The following is a 16,066-nucleotide window of genomic DNA, read 5'->3' as shown; positions in this document are numbered from 1 at the left end:
TTGAAATGACTAAAATGAGCTGGATTCTTGTCTTCAATTCCTGCTGATTTGGGGCAATTGACAATTAACATGTATTGTTGCTTCTATTTCTGTTTGGTCACGTGATGGTTTTTGTTGCGTTTCCTGTCTCCTTTGTGTCACGACAGCTGAGCGGAAACCAACGTGAGGACGCAGCAGCTGCAGGCCGGATGAACCTATTCCACCCTGTCATAATAATAACGGGTGTTAAGGTTTCATGAATTTGTTTACATTCATGTTTTTTTTTCATTCTTTACGCTCATGTTGTTAACAGTTGCAAGCTGCAATATTACTGCAACAATTGCAAAATTAAATAACGGATATGGGAAATGCATTTAAAGTTTTGGGGGATTTTTGTCACTTGGATCTTGTTTTTGTACATTTGCATCTCAAAAGGTTTCGTAACTTGAAAATTTTGGAACTGAAACACACTTAATTTGGATTATTTATTGGCAACCTTCTCAGTTTTAATTGGTTGGACATCTATTGAAATTAATTATTTTTTCCAGGGACAGTGAACTAATCACTAGCAATGTGCAGTTGTAGTTAGTCAAAGAATTAAATGGATATCAAAAATACATTTTTTTTCTTTTACTACGTTTCTAACATCAACCTGCACAAGGGATTAAATAGGTAAATGATATACGTATATGTATATGTTCATTAATATGTATAGTCCCTTTATTAAATAAATAAAACTCAATTTATATACCATATACCTATTTTTAAAGTTCAGAAAAATGTGAAAATCCACGCTGAAACTCACAGGCTAATACCAGCTAAACTTGCTAATAGGACTGAGCATTATAGTTAAAAAAAATAAAATAATTAAGAGTAAAAAAAATCGCAAAGTAGTGAATCCGCGATAAACGAGGGACTACTGTACATTAAAAGACCAACTACAGTTGTACATGTATTTGAAATTAATGTATTTATAATTTGTTTCTATTTCAATTTTTTATATTTTAATAACTTTTCTTTTTCGAAAAACATAATTATTCTATTTTAATGTGCCCTTTCCATCCAACTAAAATACTAATAGAACTAATTCACGTTAACATTTTGAGAAAATCGTCATAGTAGTGGGCGTGTCCGTGTGACGTAAAAGGCTGCTCTTGAATGGACAAAAGTCGCTGATTGACGTACGATCACATCGCCACTATTTATCAATCGGCGTTCGACTTACCGACGTCACACGACGTGTGGTCTTCCGCCCCCTTTTCTCCTTTCACGGAGACCCTCGGTGTTCCTTCCCGATGGCCATGCGACCAAAAGCGTGACATTTCTCCAGCTTTTTTTCCCGTTATTGTAGTTTTTTTTATCACTCGAGATGTCCAAAAAGAAGAGCATGGACGTTTGTCTGCGGCGATTAAAGCAAGAGCTGGTGAGTCAAGTCTTCTTTTTCCAGCTGTCCGTGCATTCCTCCACACTAAGTCCTAAATTAGATGATAAAAATCGGATATTAATGGGACTGTTTGCATGCAAAAGGGCTAATAAATGTGTAATATTTAACCTAGATGTGTAAACCTATTTGCAAGACTTAGTTGCTTCAAAAATGTATCAATGATGTGTTCAATGACATGTTCAAGAATAAGTTTTTTCCAATTTATTCTACTTTTTTAATTTAGTCACTTAAATCGTTGAAGTAGGTGGTATTAATGTTTTAATTAATCGTTTTTTTCATAGTTTGAATTAACAGAAAGTATATATAACCAAATTATTGATTATATTAACTAAATAACTTGTTTATGGGTCCATTTTGGGTGGTAAAGGGAAATCTGACTATTTGCTCAGTCTTTAAACTTGAAGTTTCTTTTTTGTAGTTTTTGTTTGGGAGAATGTAAAATTATTGAAAGCAATATTTTGGTATAGTTGGCACTAAATAGCGGGTTGTGGTCTCACAGTTCTGGGGTCGAGGGTTTGATTCCTGGTCGGTTTTCATTGTGTGGAGCTTGCATGTTCCCCTTGGCCTTGTGTGGGTTTTCCTGGGGTATTTAATAATGAATGAATTGGCACTAATAGGGGGTTGGTCTCATAGTTACGGGGTCGAGGGTTCAATCCCAGATCGGTCCTCACTGTGAGGAGTAGTTGCATGTTCCCTCGGGCTTGTGTGGGTTTTCTCTGGGGTAAAAATATAATACATTTTCTTTTCTTCATTTACTACATTCATGTGATTAAATACAATTCTATAAAGTTCAGAGTTTGCATTATGAATTCCTATAAACCAATTTTTAACATTGCTAATGAATATCAGCTCAAAGTAGCATATTTTTAACTGTTAAAAATCAATATCGGTCCTGAAAAAGCCATATAATAAGATCACTACTAATTTTGATCCAAAATGGCGGCACGCAGGGCCACAGTGGCTCTCTTTGCTCTCCAATTTGGTCCTTTTCAAATGTCATTATACTGTTGTATAATGACAATAAAGGCTTTTAATTATTGGCTAACATCGACGGCGTCCAATCCTTTTGGGAAATCATCAGCGAATAAACTCTGCCATCCCTCCCAATCAAAATGGATTGGACGTCAACAAAAAAAAAACAGAGTGAAAGGGATTTTTCCTACAATAGTTTTCACTGTGATTACCTCATCGTTGTTAAAATACAATGCGTCATGACTCAATCAGGGAGACAGACAGACAGATGTGTCGATTGACGTTTTTTGTGAGTCATGTCCCTCGGGGGGGGGTGGGGGGGGTCTTCACACCTGCATTACCGCATACAAATCATCATCAGATGCTTTCACGTTATCACGCAGTCAAGGTGTGTTATTTCTTTTCTTTTTTTAACTTAAGCCTAAGGATAGAGTAGACGTGACTTTGAAATGTCAACACCACCAAAAAAAATAGATGTAGTGCTTCACCTTATGACAACTTTGTCTTTTAAAGCCCCTGTTTAAGAGAAACTGGAAAAAAACAGTCTTTTTGGATCTAATTTCCATACAAAAGACACCACTTTGTCATCATATAATAATTTTAACAATTAACACCAAAAACATAATTTCTCCATCAGTACTAAACCCATGTTTACCTAAAAAAAATGCTTAAAAATACTTTTAAAATCGCAAAATAAACCCAAATTGATGTCATCATACTACAATTTTAACAACTAACACCAAAAACATGATTCCCCCACCCATATTTAACCCACATTTACCCCCAAAAATACTTAAAAATACTTTTAAAATCACAAAATAAACCTTCATGCCCAAATTGGATGTCATCATACAATAATTTTAACAACTAACACCAAAAACATAATTCCTCCACCCATATTTAACCCACATTTACCCCCAAAAATACTTAAAAATACTTTTAAAATCACAAAACAAACCTTCATGCCCAAATTAATGTCACCACACAACAATTTTAACAATACACACCAAAAACATCATCCCTCCACCCATACTAAACCCACATTTACCCCCAAAATACTTCAAAATACTCCTAAAACCACAAAATAACCCCTTCACACCCAAACTAAACCAAAACAATAAAAATCCCAAAACCTACCATCAAATTTCCAATCATTCCAAACTCAAAATATCACCAAAACCCCAAATAAAACCTCCCCACACACATTATTAACAACAATAATAATGTTATCTCCATGTTTCATGCTCTAAACAAGCATCACTTGTTTAACACCATTTCTGTTATTTGCTTCACTTTTATTAGCCTGTAGATGTTGACCCCTCCTCTATATAAAGACCCCTGTGTGCCCACCACATAAACTAGCATTCCCGTGCCCTTGACACACATGTACACACAAATACACACACAAGTACACAAATACACACACAAGTACACACAAAGAAACACACATGTACACAGCACCATTCATTTTTAACGAGCCAGCCAGGGGGGGGGGCTTGATAACCTCCACGTTATGAAGCCCCCCAAACAAGCAACAAGCCTCCCAGGTTAAACCCACACAAAAGCCACTTGTGACTGTACTTATTTATGTATTTATTTGCACATTTGTCACTAATTATGGAGGATAGGAAGTTGCTGACTGCTTTTACCGAAAACTTGTTTAGACTTGTGAGAAGTGATGTTTTTTTTTCGGCCAATCAGAAGAGGGTACTGTATATCAAGGGGTGTCAGACTCGGGTTGATTCGCGGGTGTTTTAATGTCAACTTGATTGCATGTGGGCTGTTTTAGATATAATATTTAGATTTTATTTTATATAAATGGATTAAAAGAACTGGATTAAAAGCCCCAAATAGTCAGTTTTTTATAGATTTAAAACAATGTTTATTTTAGCATTTTTTAAATATATTTTTAGATTTTATAAAATGATTTTTAACTAAAAACACAGGTAAAAAATTGAGTTATTTGAATGGTTTAATCCATTTTTTTGCTACTGCAAAGTTAAAAAGGCTCACTAAAAAGAAGTTCAGTTATATTTGCACTGTATTTTTTTATTTCTAATGTATTTAAAGTATAAAAAGACTATAAATGACTATCATTTTTGAAATCAGTACATTTTGTAAAATTTTATGTATTATTTAATTCTATATTTTGCATTGACTATTTGTTTATTTCAAATTAAATACCGTTTTTCTTTAAAAAAATAGCACATTTTCTATTAACAAAACCCCCTCATTTTTTTACAGTTAATATACATTTAAATTAATTCTTTAACCCTTAAAAACAAACCAAAAACCCCCCAAAAAATGCATCCTATTACCCTACCTAACACCAAAAAAATCATTAAAACATAACATTTCCCCTCCCAAATTTCCATTTCTTTAAAAAAACAGCTATTTTATCTTTACTAAAAACATAAAACCAAACTCTCCAAACATTACGCAACATGCCGTCCTCTCACGGGTCTTACAGGTTGTCTTCCCCACCGAGGGGTACAAACCGGGGGGGGTCCTAGTCCCATATCACAGTCTGGTGTTGTCACACAGACCCCCCTCATATCCCCCATATGTAATCATTCATAATTGAAAGCATAGACGCTGCTAACATCTAAACATATGGTCTAAGACCCCCGCAATCCCAAGCCAATGACTCTCGCTGGCAATTTCTCATCTCATTGTCGCATCTTTTCCACCCGGGTGAGCCCCAGCACCCCTCCTTTCACAATTTGAGGGATTATCTTAGCCCTGAAGCTCTGATTGGTTGCCCCAATGTAAGACTGCTACATATATAACCTCCATCCATTCAAATGTGGGTATGTTATGTTGGTGTAATTCAAGGGAGCTGCTGTTACTGAAGGTAGGAACCATTTTGAATACAGTGTTCCCTCAGTTATCGCGGTTAATGGGGACCGGGACCACCCGCGATAAGTGAATTTCCGCAAAGTAGGGATTCCCCTTGAAAAATGCTTAATTTGAATTAAATTCCCATTTTTTATTTTATTTTTTTACATTTTTAAAAACGTTTTTTACCCCCTGTATACAGTACACCATATAGAATACGGGTAGAGAGAGTGAAATTCATGTTATAACAAAAAAAATGTAAAATATGTTGTTTCAATGTAATATTTGTATTTTATTTTTCAAAACAAATCCACGAAGCTTTGAGTCCGCGGTAGCTGAACCGCGAAGTAGCGGGGGAACACTGTAGTTTGAACTATAAAATGACTAAAATACGGGAAAACTCACCCAAAAACTCTATTTTAGGGGTGTAGAAAGTTGTATGAAAGATGTATGTTGTTCCATTTTGAGGATTTCAGATAGAAAAATGCTAAATTCTATTAGATTTTGTTTAGGTTGGACAGTGTAGCAAATGTTTAAAAAAATATGATGACAAGGGTTTCACAAAATAGGTCAGGAAAGGCAAATGATTCAGTTCTTGGCTATGGCGACTTTCTGGCCTCTGGTGTATGCCTTTGAGTGATGATGTTAGGTCACATGACTCAGCTTGGAGAATAGATTAGAGTCAAAAGCAGAGGAGGATGATGGGAAGGGTATGATTGTACCAGCAAACCAACAAAAAAACTGTTTTTTTAATGTTCTAAGAGTGACTCATGATATTGGTCAATAGAAGAAAATACATTTTCGAGGATTTTAGACTTTTGTAATGGTTCTGGTGAGTAAAAGCTGAATAAGAGTGGAAGGGGAAGGCTGGTTCCAGTCTTGAACCTGGGCCATAAAGGTCCAATATGGATGGACTAGCCTGCCAACCTCCTGTTATTTTTCATTCTGTCAATTCAGACGGTTGTAATCAGATAAAAACAAAAGCACAGTTAGTAGCTCTAGGTCAAGCCAAAATGAAATTAAAAGCCTACATATTCTAATTGTCATCAATCTCCTCCCTCCAGGTGTCCATGAAAGAAGCCGGAGATGGCCTCCACGATCAAATGAACTCCATGATGGGCGCACTCCAAGAACTAAAACTCCTCCAAGTCCAAACCGCTCTCGACAACCTTAACCTATCAACTCGGAATCCAAACAACACAACATCTTCCAACACCACCGAAACAGAACCCAGATTGAGTCCAGAACAGTCTACAGATTTCTCTCAAACCAGAACCAGCGAAGGGACCCTATCCTCATCCAGTTCCAGTCGGGAAATGAATGAAACCGAGGAAGAAGACCTAGAATCTGTACCACAGAGATGGTCCGGCTACATAACACCACAAGTAGACTTCTACGGACCCACAGTAGGAAACCCCCTACCCGATCCCTACATAAAACCTCCCACCCCCAACCGACCTGTAGACCTCCCTGGGATCCTTCACAGCCTATCCAGAGAAGGTCCATCCCTAGATACGGACTACTCCCAGGACAGTACAGACGACGCCGGGGACTGGACTTCGTCTCTCATGAACCAAAGCCGGAATCGGCAACCCTTAGTGTTGGGCGATAACATCTTTGCAGACCTAGTCGGAAACTGGCTAGACTTGCCGGCAATTGAACCGGAAGAACAATCAAAAGAGGGTTTTAAGGACGAGGCTGGTGCCGAAAGACCGGATTCTCCGGCACACCCGTTACGACTGAGCCGGTCGCAGGAGATCTGCAGGAAGTTCTCACTTACAACTAATATTTTTAAGAAGTTTCTTCGTGGTGTACGACCTGATCGTGATAGGCTCCTTAAAGAACGACCTGGTTGGATGGCTCCAGAGTCTCCTGATGGAAACTTGGTCAAAAGACCTAAAAAAGCAGTTCCAAAAAGCACTAAAGGTAGTTTCTACCTGCCTTTTTGGGCTAATAATGGACAACAAGGAAAAGCACAGGCGGAAACAATGCCTAGTAGCCAAATCCAGATTCAGCAATACCAAGAAAAGCCGTTTACAGGGATTTACTTAGACCGAAGACCGCCAGAGGGTAGACTACGGAATAGACAACCCTTGTTTGACTATAACACAGCTGTGTGGGTTTGAGGGTGGGCCAATAGACTTGCTCTAAATTGGACTAGTAGCAGGTGTGGGCTAAAAGAATGACTGTAAATCCTAAAAACTTCACAACAGCGATCTGGTTTGGCAATCAGAAGAGAGTCCGGTTTTCGGTAGTGTCTTTTATACAATCGTTGTACTTTGTTGAGGTTTATTTCGGGTTGTTTTGAGTATTTTGGGAAATGGTACGGTTAAAACTTTGAACAAAAATGACTATAGTCGATATTTATTGACATCTTGGTAAAGTGTTACAGTATCCTTAATTACAAATTGATAGAAACTGCCTCTCCAGAAAACGTGATAGACACCAAAATGATTGCGATTGTGACTGGACGCTGAACCCATCAATGAGTTAAAGCATCATTGAATTTTGCAAGATGTTAAAAGCTTCAAATGCTTCCAATGCTAACACAAATTTACACCATTATAGGCTGGGAATGTAGCCAAAATACTCGAATGGTCTTTCAGTTTCGAGCATTTACGTCATCACATCCCCAGCAGGAAATCACGACCAATCGAGTGCATGACCAGTTCACTTCACTTCAATTTTTCTTTTTTGCCAGCTGTCATGTCACATATTTTTAATGATTCGACTGTTTTGGCACACTGAGTCAACCAACCGTCAACCCACATGGGCAGTGTGGAGGGGGGTCTGTAGGGCACAGCTGACCATCTGCTAGCCGAGTATTAACAATATTCTTTCATTTTCCTTACTGCTTATCCTCACAAGGGTCGCTAGAGCCTATTCTGGCCAACTATGAGTACCATGTGGGAGACACCACGAATTGGTGGCCAGCCAATCACAGGGCACAAGGAGATAAAGGACAACTATTCACAGTTAGGGGCAGTTTTAGAGTGTTCAACCAATCCTAGCAAACATGTTTTTAGCTCGGACGTTTGGTCGCTGGTCTTTTGGTCGACGGTCTTTTGGTCGCCGGTCAAATGGTGATAAAGAGAAACCAGCTCTAAAAATTATATTCATGAGAGACAGTTTTTAAATCTCAGTACTGATTAATATCCAAGTACTATTTAATATCAAAGTACTATTTAATATCGAAGTACTATTTAATATCGAAGTACTATCTAATATCGAAGTACTATCTAATATCGAAGTACTATCTAATATCGAAGTACTGTCTAATATCTAAGTACTATCTAATATCTAAGTACTATCTAATATCCAAGTACTATCTAATATCCAAGTACTATCTAATATCGAAGTACTGTCTAATATCGAAGTACTATCTAATATCGAAGTACTATCTAATATCGAAGTACTATCTAATATCGAAGTACTGTCTAATATCCAAGTACTATCTAATATCCAAGTACTATCTAATATCTAAGTACTATCTAATATCTAAGTACTATCTAATATCTAAGTACTATCTAATATCCAAGTACTATCTAATATCCAAGTACTATTTAATATCCAAGTACTATTTAATATCTAAGTACTATTTAATATCGAAGTACTATTTAATATCCAAGTACCATTTAATATCTAAGTACGAATTAATATATAAGTACTATTTAATATCTTAGTACTAAATAATATCTAAGTACTATTTAATATCCAAGTACTATTTAATATCTAAGTACATTTGACCGGCGACCCAAAGACCGGCGGCCAAAAGACTGGCGACCAAAAGACCGGCAACCAAACGTCCGGTCACGTTAGTCAAGGGGCCACCCATTAAGAACATGGCCGGAACTATTGTAAATATTACACTTGTATCACTGCTAGAATGCAAGGACAATCTTCTATGTTGTTTTTTATATTCTAAATTGACCAATCAAGTGGAGACAGGTCACACAGATTTTGCAATATGACTTCACTTTGTTCACTATGACAATGTTGTTTTGTTTGTTTAATTCGCTGCAAAATGTTTGGGGGTTTTTATGTGATGAAAGTGTGTTGTGTTTTTGTATATTTGTTACATACATGACTCTTTGTTTACAATAAATTTTGTTTTAAGAAATTAATGTGGTGTTGTGTATGTTGCAACTAAAAAGTATACTTTTTGAATACATTAGGGTGGCATTTTTTAGCAGATTTAAATTAACAGATTAGCAGATTAAATTAAAATTTAAGAAATCGACAAAAATATTTTTTAGGGCATTTTAAATTTGGAAATAAAAATATATTAATTTATAAGACTACTGAATAAACAAATCTGACAATTTTAACACAAAAATGAAATTAGTACATTGATTGAGATTTAAATTTATAGTTATAGACTATAAATTAATTATAATTATATAACCATATATAAAAATAGACGCTCTATAAGTTATATGTACTATCACTTTCTAAATAAAATTAAAAACTTAAAATATATAGAGGAAATAAAATAAAACACTACTATTACAAAACAATAATTCGTAATGAGTGACTAGAATGAATAGAAATAATTTTTAAAAATACAAATTATACAAAGTATAGTCTGTATGAGTACAATCACATATGCAGTTCATTAAAAACACTGATAAAATGGGATTAAAAGCACTTTAAACTCAAAATACTGTACTATACGAGGATTTTTGTGACTAAATTGGTATGTCCTCTACTCCTCTCTCAAAGTGCTTTTTTGCATGACTAGAAAGTGGATAGACGTGTGCTCTAAATTCATTTCTAAATATGGAACACAAGTCAGACTGCATCTTCAATAAATAAAATACAGAGATTCTGCGACACACTTCAGACTGCATCAAGGCAAAACAAAATAAATAAACAACACTTTCTCCCTTGACATCATACTACATACTTTTCAAGATGAATAAATATACACAACAGAGTACAAAAGCAGACACAATATGACATAGTTTCATTATTTTCACTTCAAATAACAACTGACAACAGTAAAGTTCCATGCAGTAATCGGCCTATTGAATACACACTACCGTATTTTCACGACTATAAGGCGCACTTAAAAGTCTTAAATTTTCTCCAAAATAGACAGTGCGCCTTATAATCCAGTGCGCCTTATATATGGAAAAAACAGAAAACCAAAAACGTAAAACCACCACTGTCGGATATTTAAAAAAAACACACAAACGCCTATACTGAAACAATACTGTTAAATATGCAGATGCCATCTTAGTTTACAACATCTTCCATCATATAGCTCCTCCCCCACTCCAAGATTTTATACAAAAAAAATCCAAAACATCAACAATGGCTGGCTCTAGAGGTGACTGTAAAGTAGTAAGTGCTTCATACCTGGAAGTCAATAGCAATTACCCTATTTTCACCACAATAAGGCGCACTTAAAAGTCTGCAATTTTCTCCAAAATAGACAGTGCGCCTTATAATGAATGCAGTGCGCCTTATATATGGAAAAAAAACAAAAACGAAAAACCACCACTGTCGGATATTGAAAAAACACAAAGGCCTGAACTGAAACAATACTGTTAAATATGCAGATGCCATTTTAGTTTACAAAATCCATTCCATCATATAGCTCCTCCCCTACTGCAAGATTTTCTACAAAAAAAATCCAAAACATCAACAATGGCTGGCTCGAGAGGTAACTGTAAAGTAGTGAGTGCTTCATACCTGGAAGTCAATAGCAATTACCGTATTTTCAGGACTATAAGGCGCACTAAAAAAGTCTTAAATTTTCTCCAAAATAGACAGTGCGCCTTATATATGGAAAAAAAATGTAATTCATTGAGGGTGTGCCTTATAATGCGGTGCGCCTTATAGTGGTGAAAATACGGTAAGTTAAATTATATCTCTAGTGATTATATTTATACTCTAGCTTTATAATGGTTCTTTTTTAAAATCAAAATAAGCCTTATAGTAGAGCCATCTAATGCATGTGCGTGTGTGGGAGAGATGGAGACCAACAGCTGCAACAGTAGTACCATGGTCTCATCTAATTCAGTTTCCCTTGGGATCCCAACAGCGGATTGTCTGGAGATCTAGACCCCCCCCCAGCCCTCGGCTCCCCCTTTGCTTCCCCCATTACTCACATCCCTCCTCCTTCTTTTTCTTGCCTCAACTTGTCAGCTGCCGCTCTCACATCGGCCAAGACTCAAAGTCTGTGATTTCACGCAGAAATACATGACTACTCACATGGTCTACTATTCTAATTTATGAAAAAATACAAAACACAACAGCCTTACAACACAATTACTGTATTTTCTCGCCACACCTTTAAAATTGCCTTAAAATGGTTGAATTTGACAATTTCTCTCGTATAAGCCGCCCCCTGATTCACAATTTTTATCTCCGTATTCATGGTTTTAATAGGAGTACAAATGTGTTATATTTTGAAGGGAAAACCGTGAGAAAAATCATCGTACTTAGTATTTCTGAGATAATTTTTTAAAGATTTTAATTCATAGACGTCAAAATAAATTTGTCTTGCGTTATGGCGTTTTGTACATGTCAAGTCTAATTTATGCGCATATAAGCCTTACCCTAAATTCACTCATCATTTTTATTACTAATCTTTTTGACCATTTTTTTCTAACAATTTCTTTTAATTTATTGACCGAACCATTTATTAGTTATTTCTCAAACTACATTTATTTAAGTATATTTTACATTCAGATTATTTAAAAGTATTTTTGATTACCCCTACCTATTTGAAATAATTTACTTAAAAATTGAAGTAATTTCCCCCCCCAAAAAAACGCATCTTTAAACAAATTAATATATTTTTAATAGATTTTTTTTAGCTTCTTTTTAATTGGCTAGTGTACTATCAATACTAGCAAAATGTCTTAAATTTTTCTAAACAATATTCTGGGCCTCTACTATTACTTGAGAAAAAATTCAAACCATTAATAGCAGTACAAAAAAAAATAATCAACTATTTACACTAGGGTGAATAATAATAATAAAGTAAAATATAGTAGTAAACAGGGCGTAAATAGAGATATGTGTTGTAGTTCCCCCCTTGCTCATCTCTAAGTGATCCTTCTTCCTTCAGCTGTGCGGCAACAGCAGCCCTGTCCGCCGCCACGACCCCTCGACCGGAATGCGCTCACGTTTCACTTTTTCTAATCGCTCAGCAAGATGAAGAAGGAGGAAGAGGAGTAGAAGAAGAAGTGGAGAATCATCACTCAGCCAAGCATTTTCTCCCACAGGAAACTTGAGAGCTTTTGGATGGCAGCGTGCCCAAAGCCAAGCATATAAACATCTCCCTTACCCTGCCGCCGCCCCTTAGCCATAGGATTTGTGAGTGGACTCAATAATCGGGATTGGCAGGCCGCGTTTATACTCTTAAATCTGGACTGCTTCCAGATATACTTGCTATAAATTCAAAATAAATATATATAAAGGGCATATGAACTATGTTTTGGTTGTTCTACTCATTACTTGTTGAAACAAATTTTAATAAATAGTCAGTTAACCTATTTGAGCATAAAAAAATAAGTAAATTATAAAATGAACCAAAAATATTGCATGTGTATTTGTTTTTAAATACAATTGTACTACTACTTACAAATGCCTCTAGATACAAAATGTTTAGGTTATGAAACTTTTTGAAATGCAAATGAGCGCTTCAAGATATGGAAACAAGATCCAAGTTAGGGAAAGGACAATATATTTACGCTGTCTGTTATTTTATTTTGAAATTGGCACGGATGCATTTCGTCTCGCTTGAGAATTTCACTACACTTAATTTGTTGGGTTTTTTTTTAACTGGCAGGTGCTTTCAAGTGCTATTATTGAAGTCAAAACAATAGATTTGTTCAAATAATGCTTGCATTAAGAAACTCCCATAAATCCTTATTCCCAAATATATTCTAAAAACTAAAAAGTAAGAATAATGACTGAAAAAAATGTCTATAAACTTCAGATTGTTGCAAAAAAGCTAAGAACTATGCATCAGATATCTCATCACATCTTATTTTCTGACCCACTTCATCCTCCTTAGACAGAGTGGTGCTGTAGCCAATCCCAGCTGTCTCCGGGCCAGAGAAAGGGGACACCCTGAATCAATGGCCAGCCAATCGCAAGGCACAATAAGACAAACAACCAATCACTCATAACAAGCGCCAATTTGGAGTGTCCAATCAGCCTACCACGCATGTTTTTGGAATGTGGGAGGTAACCAGAGTACCCGGAACAAACCCACACAGTCCCAGGGGGGACCTGCAAACTCCACACTGGTGAACCTAACCTGGATTTGAACCCAGAACCCTAGAGCTGTGAGGCCAATGCACTAACCACTTGCCCCACCGGACCGCCCTCGCATTGGGTATACTCCAACAAAATAAATTATACCTCACAAGCCTAAAAAAAAAAGTGCATCGGGTCAATATCGGGAAAATATATCACAAAATTTGGATCGGATGTGAAAAATAATTAAAAATCTTCATTGGGATATCCCCCCAAAAAAGACTGTGGAATGCAGAATAGATTTAAAACCGGGGCGAATTATTTTGGGGGGGATGTATAAAACATCTGGCTATCTACTTACAACCAAGCCCACCCGATTTGTTCCGCCCGGCGTACATACACAGATAATACTTCTCCAGTACTTCTCAAATAAGCTGCATAGAACATTATTAATGCCACCGCAGCGTGTTATTCACAAAAGATGCATTTATAATGTTACTGCAGCATTTGGATCCGACAAAAAAAAATGTTAGGATGCACAAGAAACAGCAGCGTGTGCAGATGTTGCCTTTGAATAGGCCCCCCCTGCTGTTTAAAATAGGTCACCACGCCGTTAGTGTGTGTGTGTGTGTTAGTACAGTAAGTCCATGACGATATAGAGAGCTTAAATGAAAGACTTAAGCAGTTTATTTAGAATTGTAGGCATTTTCACGTCCCTAATTGAAGTAGTATCCTTAAACGAAATACCAACGCCATTTTTTTCCCATTCCAATACTTCAAAAAGTCAAATATTCGTCTATTTATAGATATTTGGGCAACGAATCACACTGCTTGGTCACAATATTAGCAAAATACATCAAGAAAATCAGTTTTTGTGAACCCTGTTGAGACTCTCTTAAAGTAAACCCTGAATTATGCGCTATTTATCACTATAGGGTTTAGATCTAATAAAATAGTCACTCTTATAGAGCAGGAATGGTCGCCACTGTGTTAAAGGTTTACATTAAATCATAAAGAGACATCCAAAACGCCATCATTAATCCAGATTTAACACAAATCTCCACTCCGGATTCTCTCATACACACTCAAACACACAAACATACACACACACCCATCCACAAATAGTTATTTAATGGCTTATCTTCTTATCCAACACTTTTACATCGCAAATTTCAGTTTTTCCAAGTCAAATTGCCCAGTTGAAGTGGAATTTATCAATAGTAGACGTCCAATTGGATTAGAATTGGGAGTTTGGCAGCTAACATCCTAATTCAAATGTAATGGCGTCAATTTTTGGGTGACCCACTTTTGTTTTCCTCTAGCATTTTCTTCCTCCAGATGGAATAGCGCCATTTTTTTAGGAAAGCAGCAGAGGGACAAATGTTCTTCATTTTTTTGGGGGTTTGGGAAGGAGGAAGAGGAGGAAGAGGAGGAAAAACCATGTGATGGAATGGGATGAGACACTCAGCACTTCCCCTGAGGATCAACAGGAATGAGCGTTGGCGTGTGAACGTCAAAAATTAAATGAAGTCCTGGAGATACGGCGTGGAAGTGAAGCAGAAAATGCGGAGGATTTATTTTTAAAAAATTGAGACTTTGGCAAAGGTTGTAATTAAAAATGTTGACACCCATTGGCAGAGTGCATTTAAGGACAAGTATGTGTACTATTAAATGACTATGTTCATAATAGGAAACATTGAATAGATATAGAAGTATTTCATTGCAATATACAGTTAAAGACTGATAATCTATAGAAAGTTGTTAAGGCTTGCATGGAGTTATCGTGTTTGACTGCCGGTTATGACGAGAAATGTCCAACTGGATTATAAATCTATCACCCCCGGGGCAGTCGCTGGATTAATCAGTCGGGATGAGGACGGGAGGTTATAAATATGTAACTCTCACTCTAATATCAAAACGTATAGTCGTAACTCTACTTACAGAATTAATTAGTTCCAGAACATTTTTCGTGACTTGAAAATTTCGTAAGTAGAAGTGCACTTTATATGTAAATTCTCTCATTTGTTCCACGGTCATCATGGAACTACCAACTAAACCTTTTAACATTGGTAAAAGTGTCCCAATTTTGAATGAAAGATGTTAAAAACACACAAAAATGAGGAAAAAATATTTTTTTAAATGCTAAAATGGAGATAAAAGTAGCATCTGTGCTTTTTTCCCCAACCCTTGCATTATTAGCAATTAAAAAAAACTACATCGTAAATAAAAAGTGCCATCCCAACTAAAAAACATCTAGATCATGTGTCAAAGTGGCAGCCCGGGGGCCAAATCTGGCCCGCCGCATTATTTTGTGTGGCCCGGGAAAGTAAATCATGAGTGCTGACTTTCTGTTTTAGGATCAAAATAAAATGAAGATTATAGATGTATATTAAATTTCCTGATTTTCCCCCTTTTAAATCAATAATTGTCATTTTTTAATCATTTTTTCTGTGTTTTTAGTTCAAAAAATATTTTGTAAAATCTAAAAATATATTAAAAAAAATCTAAAATAAACATTGTTCTAGATCTACAAAAAAATGAATATTCAGGGCTTTTAATCCAGTTCTTTTAATCCATTTATTAAAAAAAAAATCTAAATATTATATCTAAAATGGC

General features: G+C 36.1%; 1 protein-coding gene and 1 long non-coding RNA gene across 2 annotated transcripts in view; one reads left to right on the top strand and one right to left on the bottom strand.

The window, feature by feature from the left end:
- The window catches only part of LOC144203101 (uncharacterized), a 62,473-nt gene continuing 46,407 nt past the window's right edge, over positions 1-16,066 (bottom strand). The window contains exons 6-7 of the long non-coding RNA XR_013327612.1: positions 1,205-1,447; positions 1-204 (exon numbers count right to left, since the gene is read on the bottom strand). This is a non-coding gene — a long non-coding RNA (uncharacterized LOC144203101). The remainder of the gene's footprint in view (positions 205-1,204; positions 1,448-16,066) is intronic.
- Positions 1,196-9,210, top strand: inka2 (inka box actin regulator 2). The gene is made up of 2 exons (XM_077726365.1): positions 1,196-1,402; positions 6,298-9,210. Exons 1-2 carry the CDS (start codon positions 1,349-1,351, stop codon positions 7,357-7,359), a joined length of 1,116 nt encoding a protein of 371 aa, XP_077582491.1. The 5' UTR covers positions 1,196-1,348; the 3' UTR covers positions 7,360-9,210.

Source organism: Stigmatopora nigra, chromosome 10 (assembly GCF_051989575.1).
Source record: "Stigmatopora nigra isolate UIUO_SnigA chromosome 10, RoL_Snig_1.1, whole genome shotgun sequence".
NCBI lineage: Eukaryota > Metazoa > Chordata > Actinopteri > Syngnathiformes > Syngnathidae > Stigmatopora > Stigmatopora nigra.
The sequence above is the reverse complement of the archived record's forward strand: the minus strand, read 5'-3'. Positions and strand labels throughout refer to the sequence as shown.